Source organism: Lycorma delicatula, chromosome 8 (genome assembly GCF_047948215.1).
Source record: "Lycorma delicatula isolate Av1 chromosome 8, ASM4794821v1, whole genome shotgun sequence".
In the NCBI taxonomy this organism is placed as follows: Eukaryota; Metazoa; Arthropoda; class Insecta; order Hemiptera; family Fulgoridae; genus Lycorma; species Lycorma delicatula.
In genome coordinates this window covers 135445792-135472945 of record NC_134462.1, presented here as the reverse complement: position 1 = coordinate 135472945, position 27154 = coordinate 135445792, and the positions used below count along the sequence as shown (strand labels likewise).

The window sequence follows — 27154 nt, the reverse complement described above, 5'->3', positions numbered from 1 at the left end:
TTTTCTCTTCCCATTTTCACATTCAGTGGTCCATCTTCATTATTTCAACTACATTTCATTATTTTCATTTTTTTCTTGTTTATTTTCATATGGTATTTCTTGTGTAGGACTTCATCCATGCCGTTCATTGTTTCTTCTAAATCCTTTTTACTCTCGGCTAGAATTACTATATCATCAGCAAATCGTAGCATCTTTATCTTTTCACCTTGTACTGTTACTCCGGATCTAAATTGTTCTTTAACATCATTAACTGCTAGTTCTATGTAAAGATCAAAAAGTAATGGGGATAGGGAACATCCTTGTGGGACTCCCTTTCTTATTACGGCTTCTTTCTTATGTTCTTCAATTATTACTGTTGCTGTTTGGTTCCTGTAAATGTTAGCCATCGTTCTTCTATCTCTGTATTTGAACCCTAATTTTTTTTAAATGCTGAACATTTTATTTCAGTCTACTTTATCATATGCCTTTTCTAGGTCTATAAATGCCATGTATGTTGGTTTGTTTTTCTTTAATCTTCCTTTTACTATTAATCTGAGGCCTAAAATTGCTTCCCTTATCCCAATACTTTTTCTGAAACCAAACTGGTCTTCTCCTAACACTTTTTCCATCACTCTCCTCTAAATTCTTCTGTACAGAATTCTAGTTAAGATTTTTTATGTGTGCCTAGTTAAGCTAATTGTTCTGTATTCTTCACATTTGCATGCAACTACTTTCTTTGGTATCATTAGTATAACACTTTTTTTTAAGTCTGACGGAACTTCCCCTTTTTCATAAATATTACATACCAGTTTGTATAATCTATCAATCGCTTCCTCACCTGCACTGCACAATAATTCTACAGGTATTCCGTCTATTCCAGTAGCCTTCCTGCCATTCAAATCTTTTAATGCTCTATTTAATTCAGATCTCAGTATTATTTCTCCCCTTTCATCCTCTTCGACTTCCTCTTCTTCCTCTATTACACCATGTTCTAATTCATTTCCTCTGTATAACTCTTCAATATATTCCACCCACCTATCGATTTTGCCTTTTGTATTATAAATAGGTGTGCCATCTTTGTTTAACACATTATTAGATTTTAATTTATGTACCTCAAAATTTTCTTTAACTTTCCTGTATGCTCCGTCTATTTTACCGATGTTGATTTCTCTTTCCACCTCTGAACACTTTTCTTTCATCCACTCTTCATTTGCTAATTTGCACTTCCTGTTTATAGTATTTCTTAATTGTCTATAGTTCCTTTTACTTTCTTCACCACTAGATTCTTACATTTTCTACGTTCATCCATCAGCTGCAATATATTGTCTGAAATCCAAGGTTTTCTACCAGTTCTCTTTGTTTCACCTAAGTTCGCTTCTGCTGCTTTAAGAATTTCCTTTTTAAAACATTCTCCCATTCTTCTTCTACATTTTCTACTTTATCTTTTTTACTCAGACCTCTTGCTATGTCCTCAAAAATCTTCTTTACCTCCTCTTCATCAAGCTTCTCTAAATTCCACCGATTCATCTGACACCTTTTCTTCAGGTTTTTAAACCCCAATCTACATTTCATTATCACTAAATTATGGTCGCTATCAATATCTGCCCCAGCGTAAGTTTTGCAGTTGACGAGTTAGTTTCTAAATCTTTGCTTAACCATGATATAATCTATCTGATACCTTGCAGTATTGCCTGGCTTTTTCTAAGTGTATATTCTTCTATTATGATTCTTAAACTGGGTGTTGGCAATTACTAAATTGTACTTCGTGCAAAACTCTATAAGTCAGTCCCCTGTTTCATTCCTTTTGCCCAGCTCCTATTCACCCACTATATTTGCTTCCTTGCCTTTTCCAATCTCCAACTATTATTAAATTTTCATCTCCTTTTATGTGTTTAATTACTTCATCAATTTCTTCGTATACACACTCTACCTCATCGTCATCATGGGCGCTTGTAGGAATATAGACGTTAACAATCATTGTCGGTTTAGGTTTTGATTTTATTATTACAATGATTCTATCGCTATGCATTTTGAAATACTCTCTTCCATATCTTCTTGTTCATTACGAAACCTACTCCTGCCTGCCCATTATTTGAACCTGAGTTAATTATTCTAAAATCACCTGACCAAAAGTCATTTTCCTCTTCTCACCGAACCTTGCTAATTCCTACTACATCTACATTTAACCTACCCATTTCCCTCTTTAAATTTTCTAACTTACTAACCTTTTTTAGAATTCTAACATTCCATGCTGTAACTCATACAATGTTATTTTTTAACTTTCTGGTGAAAGTTAAATTTTCTTTCTGGTGAATATTACTTCCGGAATATTTTACCAAGAAGGCACCTTCATCATTGCTATATGAAAATGCAGAGAGCTACATTTTCTTGGAAAAAAAGCAGCTGTAGTTTTCCATTGCTTTCAGCTGCTTAGTACTCAGAGGACTGAGTACTGAGTATGTTGATATGGCCGTTTAAATTGCCCTGACCCACGCCCTAAACAACTATCACTGAGCACTCATGCTCCCTCACCAATGGCAAGGTCTCATGATTCATATTATCAATGATATTTTCATTAGAGGCTTATTAAGTTTGTAAATCTGTGTATTGATAGATTGAATTGTAGGATAAAATTGTCACTGTTGTGATCAACACTTGTTTTATTGGTATGAGGGTAGTAGGTTTTGGTATGTAAAGACTCAAGTAATGATCTGAGTGTATAGTGTAATTGAAGTTAGATATAGGAAGAGTTTTTGTGTGAAACCTTTATGTTAGAGGAAGGTGGTATTAGCATGAATCAGTTAATTTGATAGTTGAGGGTTGTAAGCTATGGTAGGTGGTCATGGTTGGAAGAGGCCACGTGAAAGCCATAAGAAGGTAAGTTGTGTAAATACACTGATGGAAATGTCTGTTGAGGCATTTGCATTGGTGGCATCCTGACAGAGGCTCAACGGATGATTGTGTTATCAACTTTAGAGGGTGTAAAAGAAAACTTACAGTAAAGCCCATCCGGACTAGGAATGGAAAGGGTGGTGTGGTGACTGGGATTGTCAGAAAGCAGGTGTCTTCCCCTACGATGTTCAGAATGCTCTAATTAAGATTTAATCAGTATAAGTAAGACTAATGATAATGGTACAGTAAAAACTACTTACAGTATTCAAAATTCTTCTAATGATGATTACTTCATAAAAAATGTTTCTATTTTAAATATTTTCTTTTTTAATGCAATAAGCAGGATTAACAAAATAAATAAATGTATAGGGCAAACATATATAGTGTATCATTTTTTAAAGCTGAACCCTCTTTGTGATTTTGTATTTTAAGATCTTTGTTTGGTTTCTAGATGCATAAGAAAAAAACCCTACCTTTCTTTCCTCATGGATATTATCTTGGAAATTAATAATATTTCCAAGATAATAACTATAATATTCACTATATCTTAAAAAAATATATATATTACAAATGTTTCCTTTATACTTGCACTGATATACAATTTTCATTAATAACATACATTATGTATTTAATAATCTAATTAAAAACAATTAGGTTCTGCTGATTCCATGAGGGAGATATCATAGTGAAATCCCTACCTTTCATTTTCTGTTTTCATACACCCACTCACAAGCTTTCAGCTTACGTGATGAATTAATTCATCAATGAAAAAATGTAGTGGATTAAAATTTACTAACATGAGTTGTGGGATGTAAAAGATTTGAAGGAATACCACTGAAGATAAGGCAGCAGCATTATAAGTGTACATAAGTATTAGAAAGAAAGAAGGTTTAAATTAGGTAACACATCAACATATTAACTATTCAGCATTCTTTTGCCAGCAAAAGAATGCAGCTGTTAAGAGGTGGCCCAACAAAGACTACAGCAGATTCCCTGAATGGAAAAAATGAAGAGGATGACAAGTAAAAAGTACATTAGGAAACATAATACCTAATACTGAACTTGTACTTTCTATCTCCTGTATTTTTCATCCAACAGTAAAATTAGTCTTTAAAATCTGATACGATGAGCTTTTGAAATATATTTGGTACCTGAAAATAAAAATTTTACAAGTTAAATCACAATGAAGCTGATGGACCAATTTGTTCACATAAATCAGCTTTACAGATTGTGTCTAGAGTTAAATATTTTTAGTCTTTCATGTCTACTGTACTTTTTATCATACTATTTCAAATTATACATAACTTATAGTTATGTAGAAAGTTTTACACATAAATTTTGTGAAATGTATAACACATTTATAGTTTCTACAATTTTAAAATTATTTTTTATGGATTTTTTTATCACAATGCATTATCATCGACAACAAGCATGTGTGCAAAATTTTAGCCTTTATCACATCTGGAAATATGTTAAATATTGCTGGCAAAATTCTGGCCATCCCGTCATGTGACATAGTGAACAGAACAAGTTAAATAAAAGCATATAAAAATATACATTGAACAGTAAGTATGGTTAACCAAATTATGGTTCTTGTTTTATGTCTGCCTAGCAGTGTATAGGAAGTACTACAACAACTGCTGATTCTGAGAACCTAAGCCATAAGTGTTGTGCTTTTTGCACAATGTAAAACAGCATAGCCAATATTACAATAAATCCAACAGTTTGTTGCCTCTGATTATAAAGTATGATCTAATATTTAAAGAAAATGTTGTAGAAATAGAATGTGTCATATAAATGTCAGTGTGTCAAAACAGTATTAACTAAGAAAAAAGAAACAGTTTTCAATACTTTAAACAATAAATGGGTTCACAATTATTGTTAAAAATTTAATAAGATTAAAAACACTTTTTGTATTTTTTGAAATTTTAATTTTTACTCTAGAGATATTTTAATTTTATCAAACTAATATTTTTTTTTTTTTTAAGAACGGTTGCTCAAAGGCCTATCATTCTTGTGGGGAAAAAACTGAAAATTCAAAGATTTCACAATGTTATAAACCTGAGCTATAACATAACATGCAATAAGAATGATACTGGAGATTACAGGTAAGATTGTGAACCAACGTTTAATTTACTATATTCAAGTAACAATAACATTTACTACAATGAATTTTAATTTAGAGAAGATGCTCAATATGGGCATTATTTGTCTCTAGATACATCTGAACAAGTTTGAAAATACATGCTGAAATACTAAAGTTGTGTTTGCACTTATAAATTCAATTATGTTATTTTTCAGTTTATCCAGGGTATAGAGGGATTGTTCTTGTACGTACAGATTTTTTCATTGCTACCCATAAGTAAAAATCTGTAGGTGTAAGAGCTGGAGATCTCAGTGGCCAGATATGCTTTGAAATGAGCAGGAACTTTATCAGACAGGTAGTGTGCCCTTATTTCATTTTGATGAAATCAGCTGTAAACATCAGCTGTTAAATTTCAATACTAATAATATATTAAAAAAAAGTTAAATCTTAGTTACATTTTACAACAAAAAGTTACATTTTCGTGACAGATTTAGATGCTTTTGTTTAGGTGCAGTTACATTTGGAACGACTCCATATTAAATATATAATAAATAATTTTAAAGCAATTCAATAAAAATAAAAAAAACTCAGAAATTTTTAAAAAAATAATCCAGTTTAATAATAAAATACATAAGATGTAAAATGTAAATCACAAAAGTAAAATAAGTAAATAAAACTGATTAATTAATAAAAATGATAAAAGTCTGTGCAGTACTTTGCACAGTGATTAACATTTCAAATTACTGCAATAAAATAATATTTTCATAGCAACTAAATAAATTAAAAGTGTAGATTCATAATTATAAATTTATGAAAGAAGACACCATAATTTTTTTTTTAACAGGAAATGAATAAAGAATTTACATATTTAAAAATATTAAATCTTAAAGCATTTTTCCATTTTAGCTATTCATCTATATGATTTTGGAGCACCTCTTAGTTTCTGACATTGTTATCTTAACTCTTACTGTTTCTGTCGATGTGTTCTTATTTGTTCCCATGATGATGGTTCTAGTTTTAAGTCATATTCATCAGCTGCCTCAACGTGTGTTTCTTTAACAAGGTTATAACTTTGTTTCTTAATATCTGCTCTGGTAGGAACCAACGAGTCATTTGTTGCAGTGAATTCTTCCATCATCATTGTTATTGCTATAACAGAAGTAAATAAAATGTCTAATCAAACACAATTTTTTTTTTCAGATAATAATTTACCTATATATTTGCTCCAGCGAATCTAAGAGCTTGTGACGTCACATTCTGACATCTCATTACATTATTGTTTTCCAAAACATTATTTTTGCTCGTAATTGGTATTATTATTATTATTTTATTTTTAGACTTACAAACACAATACGGGCGCCCAAACAATACATTTATATTGTTGTGTTCAATTTTTTCCATTTAAGTTGATTACATGTATAAAAATGCTTAATGACTCAGACTCAATCTTGTAAACAATAACTATTCCTTAACCAATGACTAATGCTCTGATTGGTATTACGTAGGCCTATAAAAATTTATACATGCAGTTGGAAATGATGTCTTTCGTCAAGATTTTATTTAGATCCGTCATTCGTGGTTCACAATGTATGTATAAAGAAATAAACGTTAGTCCAGTTTATATCGTGTTCAGTGAAGATATTCGGGCAACGTTTTTTGCGGTTATATTATAAATAATTACTCATTGTTTTTCGCAAATTTTTTGTAATATATTATTTACAGTTTGTATTTTTGTTGTGTGCTAGTACGGTTGGTTGTGGCATAATTTAAATCCGTACTTAAGAAAAAAACACTTAGGAGTCAAGCACGTGAAGTTATCAATAATGTTTATGATTTTATGAAAAAAGAAGTTCTAAAATTAGGTAAATTAACTGACGACAAACATATAATTGGCATTCAAAATTGCGAAGAACTGCTGCTGCTTGTGAGATGTCAGAAACACAGGTTCAAAAACTCAGAAGAGAAAAAAAAGACATGATTCTTCAATTAACTTTATCTGTTATTTTAAAAGAGTTAGGTTTCAAATGACGTAATACTGAAAATAAAAGAAAACTTTTATTTGAGAAATCCGATATCAGGTGGAAGAAAATTGATTATTTGCAAGTAACAGCCAAGTACAGACAAAGCAATGCTACAACCGTTTATTTGGATGAAATGTACGTCTTAAGTTCGCATTGTTCGACAAAATCGTGGTCTGATGGTATTGCTGAGGGACTTCATGTGCCGATTAATAAATGTGACAGTTTAATAATAATTCATGAAGGGGAAACCGGTTTTATTCCGAACGCATTACTAACTTGGAAAGCCAATTCGAAAAGTGGCAACTACCATGACAACATGAATACAGACAACAATTTCATGAAATGGGCGAGTGAAAAATTGGATTCCAAATCTTCCACCAATGTCAGAAGTAGTAGTTATTAACGCCCCTTATCACAATACAGGTATTGATAAAACGCCAAATTCTAACTCCAGAAGAAAAGATATGACCGACTGGCTGGAGAAAACCCATATTCCGTATTGTTCAAAAATGCTGAAACCATAGTTATATGAATTAGTAAAGTTACATAAAACTAAAATACAAAAATATCAATCTGGTGAACTTTTGAAAAAAAACATGGACATTGTGTTCTTAGACTCTCATTGTACCAACCTGATCTAAATCCGATCGAGATGGTACGGTCAGCCGTAAAAAGACATGTGGCGAGTCATAACACAACATTTTCTTTCACAAATGTTGAAAAATTAACTACGGAAAAAATTAATTCCATGAATGAAAAACTGGACTGGAAACCCAGTCCACAATAGGGTTTTTAGGGACTGGAAACCCTATTGTGAAAAAGTAAAAAAAAAAATATTAAAAATGAGTATGAAAAACTGGAGTCTCTGATAGATGAAATGACAGAACGTTATTATACATCTAGACTCTGATAGTAATAGTGAAGATGAAAGTGACAGTGATAGTGATTTGTTTAGCAAGGATGGTGAACTTGCTATTAAATAGAATTAGATGCATGAAGAAAATTCAAGTAACCTTTAGTTTATTATTAAAAATTAATAATTTAGTACAAATAAAGGATATAAAAGAATTAATTACGTATTGTTTATAATTAGTAAATGTAAATATGACAGTTATTACCGTGTACAATATGATAATAAATAATACTTCGATTTGATACGCGGAATTGATGTTTTCAGGCCGATTAGTAATATGCAGTCTACTCATGACGTCACAAGCTTGTACATTAGCTGGGCCTAGTATACTCTTTAATGTTTGGTGTTACTGGCTGATTCCCAATTATACAGTATGGGCGAAAAGTCCCTTTACTGGTAATAGCATAGTACAGTTAGACATATAGATAAAGATTGTTAATGAATACAAGAAAATACAAAAAAACTGTAAAATTTTGGAATTTTATTTATTTACTTTTATTTAATTAATTAAATTTTTTTGTTGTATTTTTCTGTTGAGCCGATTGACTACATTTCCCGCCATAAGCTGAATCCTGGGCATATCACTTCGGTTAGTGTAGTAAGGACGGACCGTCTCGAGTTAAACCATGGCGGATACAAGTGCTTTCACTGTTGAAGTGTGTGTAGTTGGTTTCTGTGTGAGTTCACAAACGTCAGAACACAAAGAAGACAATGACAGATATTTTTAGGGAATTCGCCGCCACAACGACCAACGTTATTCGCATGGGAGAAGAAAACGTTTCCGAGAAGTAGTCTCTATGCACCACGTAGCGAAAGGCCGAAACTTGTATTGCTGTGGCGGAATCAACTGAACGATCGCCCATAAAGTCAACCCGTAAGCGGTATGCAGAATTAAGCTTCCCGTGATCGACTATGCGAGGCCAAATGCGGAAAGACTTGAATGTTTCATGTTTTCGGCCATCCTCAGCGAATGTTTGGGTGGTCGTGGCTTGGAACAACGTGTGCATGAATGTGAAATGTTGCTCGCACGCTTCCCACATGCAAACGATCAAAGAAACATTGTGTTTTCTAACGAGTGTGCGATTTATCGAAGCTCACGAAATCGTAACTACTTTTTTTTTCGGCAAAAGACAATCCGCTGATATCGAATAGCTGATATCGTTTCATTTCAACAAGACTGTGCTCCACCACATTTTGCTGCGAGTGTCCGCACACGGCTAAATGAACTGTTTCCAAACCCCTGGATTGGACGTGGATAACTAGACCTTCCAGCACCGTTACCACATGGCTTCCACGAAGCCCAGACACCTCACTACACCGGACAATGCACTATGGGGAATAATAAAAAGACGTTTGTAAACGACGATCAACTGAAAGGCGGAGTTCGCATGAAATTTGAAAGGATCATCCCTGATATGCTGGAGCGGATGCGTACAAAAACATGGCGACGCATCAACCTTTGCATCAAATATGGAGTGAACATTGACGTTGTGATAAACGAACCTTGAATCTTTGTAACAATCTTATTCACAATAAATATTAATGTTAACCACATAAATGTTGAACTATACTGTTTTTACTTCCTTGTACGAAGTAAAGGAAGTATTGTGATACTTATGGAATATACTTATGGAAATATCCATTTTGACCATCCCCGAATCCATTTTGACTAATTTCGGCGTGATCACGGCACGTATTTATCTTGCATAACTCAAAAACGATTAACCGTAGAATGTTGAAATTTTGTATTTAGGACTATTGTAACATCTAGTTGTGCAGCGCCCCTTTTGATTGCAATCGACTTACCCAAAAAATGTGTACGCAGTCAGACCTCTAAATAAAGCGGGGTTTCAATTTTGAAACATTTGAATTCAGGATTTTTTCTTAACTGCAGTAACAAGCCCTCGTTAAGAGCTAACGATATATAAGTGGTACTTATTTTCATTGGTTTCAGAGTTATAGCCAAATAAAATGTTAATTAATGAAATTTTTTTATCTTACAAGGGGAAGGCACATCGGCTCGAATCAGACTTCATACATACTTTTTTAATTTAAATATATTGATTTATTAATAATTATTAACCAATCAATATATTTAAATTAAAAAAAAAGTTAAAAAAAAAATGTATTGTAACAAGACTGGTATTGCAGACCTGAGTAATGGATCCTATAATTAAGAAAAAAGTAGTAGAAAATACAATAATAGGAGGAATACAGAAAGGGGCTAAAATTAATCGTTTTAATAAAGGTACTGTTTAACAAACGTCAGTGGGCAAACTGACGTTTGTTAAACATTACAATACTGCACGCTGATACACCTAAACAGATGCTAATCTGTTGTAAGAGTTACAGATCAGGGTAGGAATTTCATGGGAATGTGTGAGGGTGGACGATCATTCTCATACTACAAGTTGGGTCCAGTCCAGCAGTAAAGAGGATAGGAGGCATAAATACTCCGGGGAAGACCAGCTGAAATCAGCTCTGCGAGGAGAGTGCGAGATGATGTCTGCAAGATGAGTTCTGTGAAATCAGTCTAGGCGAGACGTTACGATCATAATCTGTGAGGTGTGAGTTCTGCGAGGAGATCAGTGAAGGAGTGAACAGCAAAGGTATTTGCAGTGAAAGAACATATATACTTGTCTTATCTATTGTACTATTGTTGTTAATACAAGACTAGCAGTTAAAAGTGTTAAGACTAGCAGTCGTACTAATGTCTTTTGTCAATGGAATTGAATTCTAGTTTTCATTATTTATCTATCCTGTGAATAAATCCTGATTACTTTAAATTTTGTTTTGTATATAATCTCTGTTTGTTATTAATTTGTTTTTGACAATTAATATTGTTTACTGTTGCCATTATTCTAATTATTATTGTGAATTTGTTTTATGTCATCATTGTTGATTTGTCTTGTTTTACTTATATTCTTTAACTAATAAATTTTAATTATATAAACATTTTCACATGTCAATCTCTCAACATCCTGATAGAGCCATGAATGCGACAATATGTATATGAAGTCAGATTCGAATCGATGAGTGCATGGTTACAGATCAGACACGATCTCACTTACACCACTTATTTACTTGAGCGACGTAAAAAAAATTAATAAACTAATACAAAATGCTGAAAATTCACAAACTGAGTAACAAGTGTTTTAAATTCAGAATAAATATATAAAGGCCAAAATCCTACAACACCATACTCATTTTAAACCCAGTAAAAACATGTTAAAAATGTATACTAAACATGTTAAAATTTAGTAACCTTTTCCAGTTTTGTTATTTTCATTGAATTTAATGGAAAAAAAAATGATAATGACGAAATATGATATGCATGAATAGATAACACTTACTTGGTTCTCCATTTCTCATATATAAACACAATTATTTTTATTTATGAATTTGTTTCAGTCTACTTGATAATAAAATTTAGTAACCTTCTCCTGTTTTGCTTTTGTTTTCATTTTGTTTGTGGTGTCATAATAATTTAAAAAAAACATACTTTTAGATAGATGTAAGACTTATATTTATTTAAACAGTAATAAAGGGACTTTTACTCTATCCTAATATTTCAGGTAAGATTGTTGAATTAATAATTGTATAAATATTTGATGTTAATAAAAACTAATATTTTAGCAATTGTGTAACTGTCCACTTTAAAGAATTAGAGGTTTGTATGTCACAAATGAAATAAGTCTAAATGAAGCGCAATAAAAAATATGTATATGTAATTTAACAGGTGTACAAGGAAGTCAAGTGGTGTTCACATCACATTTTTTAAGGTGAACAACCAGAAATTTTGCTATCATTTGCTTTCTGCTACTGTAAAAGTTTTTCTGCTACTGTACAGATTATGACAAATTTTTTGGTATCTACTGTATAATGTTTACAATATATTACACAAACATTAGTGTTGACATTATAGACACAGTTTCTAAGTTAACAAATTTCAGTTTCTAAAAATAAAATACATATTAAGAGCTTGTAAAGAGACTGCCATAAAGAAAATGCAAAACAGAATGAACGTAAAGCATCCATCACATAATTGTAACTAGCTCTCGAAATGTGACTTCCATTTTTGATTTTTCCACTTTTAGATAGATTCTACGTGCATAAAATCTAAGTGTTTCAATTCCTACACATTCTATACCATTTGGGTGATTTTCTGACAGGGAGTTATAAGATGCAATCTGGTCTGATAGATCTGTGAATCCTTTAGCATTATTATCGTCAATTATGGTTGTTGGTTTTTATTACAGTACGTCCCCTACTTGTTCAGTTAGTTCTGGTACTGATTCAGATGTAAGAAACAAGACTTCTCTCTTATCCTTCTATTTTGCAATTACCTACCTCATTTTCATTTCGCTCTTTTTTAGCTTTGTGCCAGTTACAGATTTTGGATTATTTTTTCCTTTTTTTCAGAAGAGTTTCAGTGAGATGAGTTTTCTTTTTATTTAGTTCATGAGCTAGATTAACAGAACAGTAAAAATTATCAGTAAACAATTACCTACCAGCTCCTAATAGTGCTGCCATTAGTTCCATTACTACATTCTCAGTTTTTTGTAGGATCATCTTCTATTTCTCCACCATATATCACCATTGTGTGTGTGAAACCATTCTCATTACAAACTTTGTAGGCCTTTATGCCACACCTATGATGCTTGTTTGGTATATACTGTTTTATGTTTAAGCACCCTTTGAAAGGGATCATTGATTCATCAATGCAAGCACTCTTGCAAACAGTACAAGCTTTATGAAAAATTTCATTAAGTTTGTTATCAGATTTTGTATATTATACACCCAGTCTCTGGCCTGCAAGTCTCATTATTAGTAAAATGTAACATGGCCAACAGAATTTGAAATCAATTTTGTCTTATTTCACCAAATTTACCAAAATATTTTTTGTATAGAATGTTTTTGGGCCAGTAATTTCTTACTGCTGGGTTTTTTATCAAGGCCGATCCACAAAATGTATGGCAAAAGACATAGCATTTCACTGATATATGTATCAGACCATAATGCTAAATTTGAATGCTGTTTATTCTCTTTAAAATTGATTGCAGTACAGATTGCTGTGTGTACAGATTGGTTTGTTTTTCTATAATTTCTTTTGTTTATAAATAGTAATCAAGAGGATCCTTTCCCATAACCTCACAATAAAAATCTTTGTTGTATCCTCCCTGAATCATTAGGTTTTCACTCAAATAACAGAAATCACTAAGGTATCCAGTGATGATGTTCCAAAAAACCTCGTTATTATCTACTTAGAAGTGATATGTTTTGTAGTTTTGGGTGTAGTACCTCTAGAATTACTAGCTCTGTTAGTACTTATACTATTATTGGATCTAGAATTATTCTGAGAAGATTTACCTGAAGACTGCCTACATGACTTTGGTTAAATTCGTTTGATGTAGAGGTCATCAAAGTTATCTTAGTGTAAATACAATGTTATCAGCGTAAGCATTGCTATCTAGTGCAATCCTGTCTAATGCAATTCTGTCAATACTATCAATGTACTGTATCTATCAATCCTCCTTTCACAGTGTAAAATATAGTATTTTCAATACTACAACTTCTGCAGTTGGTGTATTTTCAGTTAGAATAATAGTGTATAGAATTACAGTGTTTAATGCCTCAACCAGACCCACCGGGTTGGTCTAGTGGTGAACGCGTCTTCCCAAATAAGCTGATTTGGAAGTCGAGATTTCCAGCGTTCAAGTCCTAGTAAAATCAGTTATTTTTACACAGATTTGAATACTAGATCGTGGATACCGGTGTTCTTTGGTGGTTGGGTTTCAATTAAACACACATCTCAGGAATGGCCGAACTGAGACAGTACAAGAGTACACTTCATTTACATTCATACATATCATCCTCATTCATCCTCTGAAGTATTATCTGAACGGTAATTACCGGAGGCTAAACAGGAAAAAGAAAGGGAATGCCTCAACCAAGATTTAATTGCAAATTGAGGTGGGGAGATTGTAGTGGCTATAAGAAACCAGACTAAATATAACGAACGTCTACAAAAAAATCCCGATATGTTCAAACACAAGCTGGCGTTGCTGATTTATGTGGCATACCAGTTCACATGGTGCAAAAAATTGTAACTGAAAAAAAATAAACTTTGTGAAAACGAAAGTTTCAGTACAACAGGAAAATCTGGAAAAATAATAAAGAAAAAAGTTAGTATTGATGGTATTCAAAGATGTGCATTAAGGAACATCGTGTATAATTTTCCTATACGCCATAAAAAATTACCTAAGTTAAATAACTTGTTAGCGGTTGAACAAAGATTTGGATTTCGAATTTACATGTGAAACGTTAGGAAAAATTTTACGGAATATGGGTTTTAGGTGGAAAACGACTGCTTGCTGATAACAGAAATCTGTTAGTGGAAAAACACGACATTCCTTTAAAACGCGCAAATTATTATATACGCGTAATTTGTTTTTTTTGCACAAAAAAATTGGTTGAACTGATTCTCTGTTCATGGTTACAAGAAACCTACATCAAAAGGGCAGAGAGATTGATAATGGTGCACGCCGGAGGTGAAACAAGGTGATTAACATGACTACATGAATGTCGATAACTATGAAAAATGGCTGAAAACAAAACAGATTCCAATTCTTCCATCTCGTTCAATTTTACTTTTCGACAATGCATCTTACGGTAATAAAAAATTACACCAGATTCTCCCAACTCAAATTGTAGAAATAAAAATGCTGTTAGAATTGTTGCAAACTAAAATTATTCCATGCTCATCGCAGATGTTAAAAGTTCAACTTTATCAATTGGTGAGTTAAACAAAGTGCGCTACGAACATCCCAACCCCGTAGGAGAAGACACTCGCCTTGTGATGCTTCCGGTCGCCACACCCCTTCCGTTCCTCACCATGACGGGCTTTAACGTGAGTCGTCTATCGCCCTCTGACATTTTACATGTCAAAGTAATAAGCCTGGCCTCGTTGGGATGCCATCGATGTAAATGCCTCGGAAAACATTTACATCGGTGATTTATAAACTCACCTTTTGCCGTTGCTGTAGGCCTCGTCCAGACATCTTGAATGTCCTACTTCGTTTCCCGATTAACTAGCTAACAGAGTTCACGGAAGTACGAACCCCGCGCCTAGTTCTAATTTTATTGAACCAATTTCTGTGAATGTCTTGATATTCGAGGAAAATTTAAACACATCATATCACCAAAAATGCTGTTCGCTATATTGAAATTTAGTACTAATTCCCTTACTGAACTCAACTTTTGTTCGTACTCCAGACTTAGGTTAATTTATGGACTCCAGTCTGGTCTACAAGGGAGAGGCGGACAGACCTCCTACTCCCACTCAACTCCATCGCAGAGTCCCACGTGACATTCACTTGACCATCGTCTAGATGCCGCTCTACACCTCACGGCTGCATGGTAACCCATGCCCTAGGCAGTGTAGTCGCTGTTCCGTCCACAGCTTATACAATTTAATAATCACCACAATTCTAACTAACCGCAGGCCAATTAACTGTCCAGGCGGTCCCTAGCTACCCGGGATGCGGCTCTACTAAGTTCTCAAGTTCCCACAACTCCGGTACGTTCAGCTTCGTACCGGGGACAGACATATAGGACATGGTCCACAGTATAATTGACCCTACAGTCCGGACACAAACCGGAGTCAACCAAATCAAACCTAGCCAAACTATTCCTAAAGGTACCACGTCCCGAAAGGAATTGAGTTATATGACGATCGGGGAAGCCCAACTAAATGCTTGCAACTCCCTAACATTTGGAAAAATACCATGCGTGTATCGACCAGTAGCAGAATCGTTCCACCTAGCTTGCCAAGAGTCAAAACCTTGGTTTTCAATTTCCCGCATACGCCCTAAAGTAAGAAATACGCATACGTATTGCGTATGCGGGAAATCCCGCATACACGGAAATGTAACGCTTGCTACGTTCCGTAGCTAAAATGTCAATAGGTTTCATGCCCGCGATCACAGTGACTGCCTCTCTCGATACAGTTCTGTAGCCACCGACAACAGCTAACAATAAAAGACGCTGGGCTCGCAAAAGAATATCCTTACAAGATTGGGATTTTAAATGATGAGCCCAGACGGGCGCAGTTTACAACAATATGGCCTCACAGACACCTTTGTAAAGAATTCGCATGGCACAATAATTCAACCCGCAATCGGGATGGATGACCCTACGGACGCCGAAGCAGGCATCGATGGCCTTCTTCGCAACAAACTGGAGGTGCTCCTTGAATTGAAACCTCTCACCAAGGATAACATCCAGATACTTCTGAACGATAACATACCCAACTGGAATACCGTCCATCACAACCCGCGGCTAGACGACCGTTCAGAAACATCAAGTGCGCTACGAAGAATTCTATTTTGACAAGATATTGGGAATACTACGGTCACAGTGTTTCAAGACTACCACCTTAACATCCTGAACTTAACCCGATCGAGCTGAACCAGATAGCTGAAGAGAATGTTTTACCTCGCCCTAACATTTGTGAAGTTATGCAAATGGCTGAACAATAATTTTCTAATTAACGGCTGAAGATTGGGAATTATGTTGCGTTCATGCTTTACAATTTGGAAAAACGTATTTAGAGACAGATTCAGTTGAAGATACGCAAACTGAACATTTTATAATAGAGTACCTAACGGTAGCGATAGAATGCAGATGAGTGTGAAATATGAGATAGCGACGATAAGGATAATGTAATTGACAATGGTATGGATGGCATTAAGCTACTTACTTGACTGACTAAAAGAAAACATTTTTAAAACCAAAATAATACAGTAAACCCAATCTAGTCAATCAATATTATCCTATTTTTCCTTTAAGAAAAATAAAATTCAGAATTTAAAAAATAAAAGAATGCTAGTTGCCATTCGTCACCTATGTGTATTGAATGCACCGATGAAATACGTACCTGCGTGCGAGCGTAGGCGTTCGTATGTAGCAACACAGACCCAATCTTACTCCCACCTGTCTAGCATTCCATGACCATCTTTCGTGGTGATCGCGCTAAGATAACTTTGTGCTACTCTACCCGCCTGACAATTATGTGAAACTGCTGTGTTGAGGTGGTCAAGAGTTATTTTGTAGCTGTTCGGTTTTTGGTCAAGAGGTCGCAGACACAACGTTGTTCCAGAAACCACAGTTTTACCGATTTCACAATAACGGGCTAGGGTTTGTCAACAAATCAGTGAATGGTGTTATAAACAACATAACCCAAGATGGTTTATTATTAAAATTCTGACCTGTGTGCGAATGCCGATGTCAGCTGTTTGTCGGTCAGTTCTCTGTGTGGGTAGGGTGTGTTAGCTTCGGAGTTCTGTACATGTTATGTTCTTTTGTTGTCAATAAGTCGTCGGGTCAAGCTCTTTACAAGATTTAAGTTATCTAAACATTTTATTTACTTTTTACTTTCTGCTCACGGCTGTTTCTGTATTGTCGGTAAAGCTAGAATTAGATTATTTTTTAAGTGAAATGTTGTGCTCGGTAAGACTGGTCGTGCTATGTGTTTTCGTACGGTTAAGTTAATTATGTGTTTGAATTCCTGTTTTTTTTTTTAATTTTGTGAATGTAATGTTTATTCAATTATTCTCAGTTAAGTCTTCTGTTCTTGTAATACAAATGTTATTTACCATATTGTTTTCCTTTATTACAGTTGATACATAAACTCTTCTTGCGTTTCTGGTATAATTATAAATTAAACAAACTTTAAATAATGTTGATGTGCTGTTTTATTTGTTTTTTCTCTCTTTCGTAATTAATACCTAATCCAGACTATCAGATCCTCTCAGAACAGTATCACAATGGCTGTTTTCTTAGTTATGGTCTTCTGATGTAACCGGCTGAAAATTATCAGCTGCTGTTGTGTTTGGGTTATCTTCATTAATGTCCTGCAGTTTAGTATTGTATTTGTTTGAATAATGGTCTTTAGTTTTTTGGGAATGCGTTCATTATAGTCTATAGAATCATCACTATCATTCAGATTCAGGTTCAAAGGTACTGTTTTCTTCAGTATCGATAGATGCAATTAACTGTCTTCAGTTAATTGCTTTACTGTAAAAGTATTCTATTTATTACATTTTTATATCCCTTTTACTTCATCGGATATTTTTAAATTTAATAATTTTGTTTATCAGTATAAGTCCGTAAACTTTACCTTAACACACAATATTCATTAATATTTTAATTCATGGATTATTGTTAAACATTACACTGTAAAACATTACAGTGTTACTATTATTTTGTTTGCTGAAAATCTCTATTCTATTTGTAATCACCTATATATTCTGGAGAAGAATGAATGTCCAGCTTTACTACCTGTTTATACTGCCTGAATTCAGAAAGTTTCCATCATTCAAAGAGTCTACAGTCTTTTTTTACTATAACTGTGTTTCCCTTCTGTACAACTTGAAAAAAAAAGAAATTTCTGCTTACCTAAGTCATACTCATCTTCTTTATGTTCAACAATATTCTGTTGTATTATAGCTTCTTCAAACAACTTTTTACCCGTTAAATAAAGAGCAGGAGTCATTGTGAAATTCTTAGACTTTATTCTATATTCTAAAATATGTAGTTTTTGTTGAACTTTTTTCAAAATATCTAAAGCTGCAACAAAATTGATATTGTATTAAAATAAATCTTTGTTATTTAAGGTTTGTTATAATTATTCATTAATATCTGCCATGAGCTAATTTTTTAATGGCAGAAATGCCTTATTCTCAATTTATTTACTGTTCGTTTTTTAATATTACAGTATACCTAGTTTTATCTTCTACACTTCTGTCTAAATTTAAATTAACTAACCATCAATATCTTAAGATACTATTTACTGTTCATAAAAATATGAACTAAATCATTTCTTATTTTAATATTTTTCTTTTCTTTGCAGGAACAATGATGCAGTGTGAAAATAAGGAAACAGTTTTATTGTGTTTTCATACAGTTGTTTAGAACTACAGTAAACAAAGTTTTAATTGCCAGGATAACTGTCACTCTTTGGTAGAAGATGGCAAAAAAAAACTTTTTATTTAAAAAATTTCTGCCACAAACTTCTCAAGTTTTAGTTTCTCTTCAAATTTCATCATTCTCTTCTTTTCAACTCCTACTATTTTAGAATTCTTAAATCCTCATTTTAATTCTATATACGAAGTGGTACAAGGAAATGGAAAATTTTGAAAGTAGTAGCAGCCCTGAGGAACTGAAAGAAAAATGGTGAGAGTGGCATCCTTCTGTGTACAACTATCTGCCCTTTAGTAATTATAAACCAGTGGGTCGGTACACAATGTAATTTTCCCATGAAGGAATTTTACAAGAATGGTGACCGTGACTGCTGCTCAATGGAAATTCCAACATCATTACAATTTATGATGTCAAGGTCACATTCCATCTTGCCATGCCATGGCAAGATGGAATGTGACATAGGTTGAGAATTTCAAGGAGACTGGTGGTTCAGCTCTAAAAAAGAAACAATCAGGAGGTTAGCGTACTCAAAGAACCCCAGAAAACATTGAAGCAGTTCGGACCTCAATTGGAAGGAGCCCACGATGCTTGGCAAGGGGAAACAAACAGCATTATTGAACTTAAAACGCACAGCTGTCTGCTGAATACTCCATAGTGATCTGAAGTTTCACCCTTACAAAATTCAAGTTATATAGGAACTAAAACCATCTGACTACATGGTCAAGTGCTATGAAAATTCTGAGTATTTAATTCCAGAAATATTTAAGTTTGAATAGCCATCAACTTATGAAAATTGTTTTTAGAAATTAAATTTTTTTGTATTTGGACACTTAGTAAGTATGTAATTTGCTTTTTATTTTCAACAATAAAACTTGTAAATTTGTTTTTTTCTTCTTTTGTGAGAGTTTAAAATTCCCTGTTTCCTTGTGCCATATTGTACACCCTCCTTTCACTAGTTTATGTATTGGACATTTTTCTCTGCCATTAAAGAATATATTCCTCCAAACATGAGCTATCATTCTTAGAATTTCTGATATTCTATGCTGTGAATTGATGGTTTGGTGTTTTTAATTGCTATCTAGAGATCCAACTTGATAACTTATTATGTAAAGTATTTTATCCATGAAGATATCACCAAAATATATAAAGCAATATGAATGAAGGAATATTTCCTTGATAAATAGTGCTACAATTTTCTATTGCTTCTAAACTATGATACTAAAGCCAAAAATTATTCTAAATAAATCTCTGTTAAAACATTGAAGAGCCTGCGTCATTAGCAGCTAGAAAAACTTAATTCCATTGTATAAGTTTTGAACTTTTAGTAGCATAAATCTAGAGCCTTGAATTATGAATATTTAATCTTGAAAATATGTAAATCTTAATACCTTTGCAATCGCAACAGTTGTCAATAAGATTTACCACTCTAATATTTAGAAGTTATCAAACTTCTACAATGTGCTAATGATTAAAATTTACAAGTAGGTAATACCAAATAAAAAGGAAAAATTATTCAAGAGAAGTGTAGTATAATAATGTTAATGATATTTGTTACCAATAAAAAGTAAGTAAATATGTCCGTATTGAACACACAGTTTACAACTGCATGAAACTTAATAATCATATAATATAAATTATTATTATCTAGCCAGCCAGCCATAAGTATGAATTGTTTAAATTTATGTTTATTAAGTTAACTTATCCTTGCATCTACATTTATGAATGTGTAATATATCTCTGTTAAAAAGAATATTCACTCATTCATAAAATATAGTCACTTTTACTAAACCAAAAATGGAACTGTTTTCTTATTATTCAAGACAATACTTTGACTTACGAAAAATGGTCTTTTTATGCTTCTGTTGCCACTTTTAATAAAAAGCTGAACCATTTAAAAAATACTACCACTAATTTTTAAAAAATACAATTACAATATTATCTTTAACAGAATTCTGTTCTTCATTTTTTTAAAATATTGATTAAAACAGACAAAATAATGACTTATTTGCAGCCTGCTCAATGTGTACATAAATATGTGCTCAAAATAATTTTCAATAGCTGCTTTTGAAGTGTGAATTATTTTATATTTAATGCATTTATCTTAACATTAATTTCACGTGTTTATATCCAAAAAATTAATTTGGAGTTATTAATATTATTAATTTGTAGTTTATTATTTATTTTATATTGAAATGATCTACATATAAATATATTTTTATATTTGATCAAAATAAAGATTTATTTATTTATTGAAATCCTTCTTCATTATTAAATTGTCTGATCTGATAATAAAACGATTAACTTGTGTAGTCCTGACAAAAAGTTTAATTTTCTGAATTTTTAAAAAAAAAATGCTAAGCACATATTGTTTAAAATTTGTATCTGTTTTCATTTTCCAGTAAAATAAATGCAATCAAAAATGAATTTATTTTTAGTTGTTAAATTATCAAAAAATTCTACTGACAAATTATAGCACAAAATTATGAAAAAGCTTGTCACCAAAGATCAGGCGATGAATTGAATTTTGAATTGTACTATGTGGCTTGATAAGAAAATAAACATACTAGATGTATCCTGAAAACTAAAGCGAGAGAAGCTAGAGAATGGGGATGGAGCCTGATTTAGAACCCAGATCAGTATATTGATTGAAGATCACCCAGCAAGGAATCAGAGTTGCATGTAAAAGACCTGAGACTTAGGTGAAGAAAGTGACCTGAGGAGGAAGGGGCGAAGAACAGCTCCCTGTTGAGCCGTCGTGCGTCTGAACTTGTGTGGATGAGCAACAGTGATGAAGCACGGGGACTCTGGACCCCTGGACCCTAAGGGCACCTCCTAGGGCTGTGCAATGCTTAACTGCAGGACCAGCTCCGAAAGGGGAGAAATTGTGAGAAAGGAGTTTTAGTCTGTAGGGAGTGGGTACACATAGGCTCTCAGCATCTAGCCGAACCCATGCATGACCGACACTCCTCCATCTATGGGGGTGTGTGTAAATGGTATTTCTTTGACTCATTAGTAAAAAAAAAAAACAGACTAGATTGATGCTAGTTGAATAGACGGAGTTAATAAATAGACTAATAAAAAACTCCATACATTCCAGAGAGCTAGATGTAAACTATATTGTATGCAAGAGGTTTCATATATAGCTCTGCATTAAGTGTCAGTTGTTATGTTAAATAAAGAAAAACCAAAAATTTCTTATACCACCTAATAGTTTATCATCTATTTACAAATTAAAAAAAGAAAAAAATAACTTTATACAATCATTTTATACAAATTCATCATATAGATCAAATATATAACTTCTCAACTTTAAAGGTACAATGTGAATGATGATAAAGTTCCATATTTGGTACACCTATTTCTTCCAATGTAATTAATATATTATAGTATTAATAGTAATTAATGTGTGGAGAGAATAAAGTTGGTGTTCAAGTCCTTAGCATGCAAAATTTTTTATTTTAATTATATGTAATTATATTTGTTACAAAAATTAATGAAGATAATCATAATGAAACAGAAATAATACATTTTCACAGACATTCACCTGAAAAAAATTGCAAAATCCCTCATGCATATGGATAGAAATATTTAAAGAGAGGAAATTCAGAGTTATAAATATGAAATGATTTTTACGATTATATTATTTATATTATATTTTAAATGATCATGGGCTCGGCTGTTTTATCAGTTATCAGAACTAAGCAGATACTAACTTTTGTTTATCACAACCATACTTGTGAATCCGTTCACAGGTGATATATTTAATAAATTTGTCCTAATTCTATGTTTCCAAACATGTATATTAATACATGTGCATTTATGCACGTACAGGTGACAAGCATTATCATATCTGTATTACATATGTGTGATTATTACATGTATATATAAAATACAACATTTATTTTTAACTATTATATATAATCTATTAATATATTCATAGTAACCCAGTCTGATAATTTCATTGAACCTTATATAACAATCTATTTTCAGAGCTCCCACTTCATTTCTTCTGTCCTGATGTCTCCTCCCATAAAAAAAAGTGTGACCAGAGCAGTCCATCTACATTATTTAATTTTCTGGTGACCTCTTCCTTAGTAGTCCCCACTCAAAGATCTGAATGGGAGACTAGTTTACCTCTAGAATATTTTACCAAGGAAGGCACCTCCTTCTTTGTTACATGAAAATGAAGAAAACTACATTTCTTGGAAAAACAAAACCAGCTGTAGTTTTCCATTGCTTTCAGCTGTTCATGCTTTCATGAGTGATATTGATATGGCCATTTAAATCCTCCTGACCTGCACCCTTAACTACAGAAAGTATTTCATAATTAGAAAGAAAGAGAAAATTTGTTATTCTATATACTCATATTTTACAAATCTAATAAAATTAGATGAGGTACTTTACTCAAATATCAAACTATGGAGAGCAGTCAATACTACAGTACTTATATATACTACTCTGATATATAACCTTACAGTGGTAGCACTAGTTACAAGCAAAGACAAATCCATTTAATTAGGCAAAGATTTTGTCTGACTTTTGATTTGATATTGTTTATATATTGAGGAAACAACTGCTTATTACCCAACAATATTTTGACATCAGTAGAAAAATAAATTATGTATTTCATAATCACTAAAAAAAATTTCACTGGAAGTGTTCTTCATAACAATTGCCTTTGAATATTGAATCTCAATTTATTCTCCTTAGCCAATTGATTATGAAGGATCATGTTTTTATGGCCCATAAATTCAAGAAATATTTCTATCAGTCATCTCGATACAGAATGGGATATAATCATCAAAACTCTGATCCTTCCAGTTTACATTAAGAATCATTAACATCTCCCAGGACAACCATTCTCATTCATCAGCACTTCAAGCAATCTCCAATTCTTCCAGATATGTCGGCAAATGTTGCATCAGGAAATCTGTATTGAAATAATGATCACCCAAAAGCATACTTTTATCAAAATCAGTTCTTTTTGTAACTGTATACATTCAACCTCATCTTCCAAATCCTTTTTTCTAATACTAAGAATATCATACCTTATTTTGATAATCAGTCCAATTTGGGCATATGTGGTTTTCACCAGATCTTGACATTTTGATACCTAACGAACCCAAAAAACCAACGAAAAAGGATGGAAATTTTCCATATGTTAATGTACGTGTGTGTGTGTGTGTGTGTGTGTGTGTGTGTATGTATGGAGTTGGCCTCGAAATCACCATATATCTCCAGAACTACTGAACCAATTTTGACCAAACTTGGTCAGATTACTTCTATAAATGGGCATTTGTTAAATTTTAAATTTAAAAGTCAAGGGGGTGAGGTTGTAGAGCAAGGTTATCCTCAGTATCTTGATATTTCTCCTGAATAAGGTCATATTTTTCTTAGGCACATTTGTTAACAATTAAAAAATAACAATATTTATGAAAAAGTTTTTTGCAATATTACACCCCCCCCCCCCAAAAAAGCTCTAAATTATGTTGTTACTTCACAGGTGAGCGGTAGAATTAAATAAATGAATTATATATTACGTGTAAAATAATTATTTGGTCTGGCCTGGTATTGGACTAAATTGCCTGGTTGACTGGGTACCTGGTGCGTAAGCCTCACCCCTATACCAGTCTGCCCACCACTCAAGCAAAATTTATTCTATGTAAGCTGTGAAATTACATTAGTTTAGTTAGTGCTGACTGTTGCCACTAGTACTGCTACACCTGTGCGAATTAAATACGGTATGCATGCGCTTTAGTTAAAATCATTTGATTAAATCGAAAAAAATATTTTTAAATAGAATTATAAATATTTAAAATTAAGTTGTATGTGTAAGCCATGCATCAGAAACAACCCATGGGAAAGTTGACTGGGAAAGTCCTACAACTGTATTATCGGCTTTTTTTAAAGATATCTATCTACCCTGAATACAATTTAACTACTGGGGGAAAAATCCACAGTCTTTTGAAAAAAAGATTCCATTACAAAAACCAATGGATGAATTAAAATTTTTTTTTGTCTTCGATCATTTGACTGATTTGATGGAGCTCTCCAAGATTCCCTATCTAGTGCCAGTCATTTCATTTTTGGTATATCCCCTACATCCTTAATTTTTTTTTTTTTTACATATTCCAAATGTTGTCTGCCTGCACAACTTTTCCCATCTACCCGTCCCTCCAATATCAAAGCGACTATTCCAGGATGCTTTAATACGTGGCCTATAAGTTTGTCTCTTCCTTAAACTATATTTTTCCAAATTCTTCTTTCTTCATTAATTTGCCGCAACACCTCTTCATTTGTCACTTTATCCATCAATCTGATTTCTAACATTCTCCTATAGTACTGCATTTAAAAAGCTTCTAATCTTTCCTTTTCAGGTACTCCGATTGTCCCAAGTTTCACTTCCATATAAAGGCTACACTCCAAACATATATTTTCAAAAATCTTTTCCTGATGTTTAAATTAATTTTTGATGTAAGCAAATTATATTTCTGACTGAAAGCTTGTTTTGCCTGTGTTTTATATTGCTCCTGCTTTGTCCATATCTTTAGTAATTCTGCTTCCCAAATAAAATTCTTCACCTCCATAATCTTTTCTCTTCCTATTTTTATATTCAGCAGTCCATCTACATTATTTAATTTTCTGGTGATCCCTTCCTTAGTAGTCCCCACTCGAAGATCTGAATGGGAGACTACTTTACCTCTGGAATAATTTACCAAGAAAGGCACCTCCTTCTTTGTTACATGAAAATGAAGAAAACTACATTTCTTGGAAAAACAAAACCAGCTGTAGTTTTCCATTGCTTTCAGCTGTTCATGCTTTCATGAGTGATATTGATATGGCCATTTAAATCCTCCTGACCTGCACCCTTAACTACTGAAAGAACTGCTGTCCTCTTTCAGGAATCATTCCTTGGTTCGGTTCTCAACAGATACCTCTCCGATATGGTTGCCCCCTCACAATCGGCAAGGTCTTATGATGCAAATGGTTATATAAAAGCAAAAAATTGATGTACTTTTTTAATTAATAATTCTAAATAAAGGTATAATGACAAACAACAGTACAGCTGGTAGCCATCCAAAAGATTACTACGAAAAATGTTTCCTGGAATGGAAAGACTGCTTGGTTAGGGCATGTTATCATATGAGTTCTACTTCAACAGAGAATAGGATTGGTGTACTTAGTAGGATTTGGGGTGCACTTGGAGAGATCCTTTTTTTCACAGACTGTGGTCAGGTGCATTTTGAGAGATCTCTTATATAAATAAGTTTTGTGTAGTTCAACTAATTATCAGGCAAAAGTGAAGATGTTTTGAGCATTTTTTGTGGAATAATTTAATTACCTATTAAAACATTAAAAATGACTTGTTTTATTGCAATGTATAAAAAAAATTAATGTTGTTTTATAACATTAATTTCAGATAATACTCAATTATAATATCAGAATTAAACACAAAAAATTGCCTTTAGGTGCAAATATCTTAATGTAATCTTAGTTAAAAAGAAAAAACTTACAATAAATACAATTTGATTTATGGATTATGCAGGTATATCATCATCATATACAGGTATATTTGTTTTACCTATCTTATTATTTCATTTTTACATATTTTATTACGTATTTTTATTTATAAATATTTTTTACTTACCATCAATATCAACTTGTGATGTAGATGAACTATCCATCATACATGAGTATAACGTATTAAAACTGTGTAATGTGTCAAGTTTAGTACTAAGAGATAGCAACCCCAGTTTAATTACTGATAAGAAATCGCTATTCTTTTGTATTGCTGATTTTTTTTCGTGGTGTTTTTCAACTAATTTTTTTAGTTCTGAAACCAGACTTGCTTTTTCTTGTCTAAAACTAATAATAAGAAAAAACCTGTACATTATAAATTTATTAGAAATAGAAAAAAAAATTGTTAAAAATTACATTATGATAAAATTATTACATTTAAAATAAAATGGGAGGTAAGATAGATCACTGTTTTGTGTCCATAAATCATATAGATAAGTAGAAAATAAAAATTTTTTAATCTATAGGATCTTCAAATCAAATATTCATTAAAATTAAGATAACAATGTTCTTTTTATAAAAACAATACTATATTATTATTCCATTGATATGTGTTTAAATAAGTTTCTACAAAACATTGTATTTTTTGCATTTTCTTTCAGAACATACTTAACATATTATACTTAATATATTTCTTAACATTTTTCAATAATTTCTTCCAAATTCTTTACTAGATTTTTTTTTTCATAAATTTATATTACT

The 27154-nt window shown here is 32.5% G+C and overlaps 1 protein-coding gene across 1 annotated transcript; it reads right to left on the bottom strand.

The window, feature by feature from the left end:
* Positions 1-5607: 5607 nt before the first annotated feature.
* Positions 5608-26829, bottom strand: LOC142329339 (uncharacterized). Its single transcript, XM_075373827.1, has 3 exons — positions 26523-26829; positions 18350-18520; positions 5608-6106 (listed from the first exon to the last, which is right to left on the bottom strand). Exons 1-3 carry the CDS (start codon positions 26764-26766, stop codon positions 5922-5924), a joined length of 600 nt encoding a protein of 199 aa, XP_075229942.1. The 5' UTR covers positions 26767-26829; the 3' UTR covers positions 5608-5921.
* Between the last annotated feature and the right edge of the window lie 325 nt (positions 26830-27154).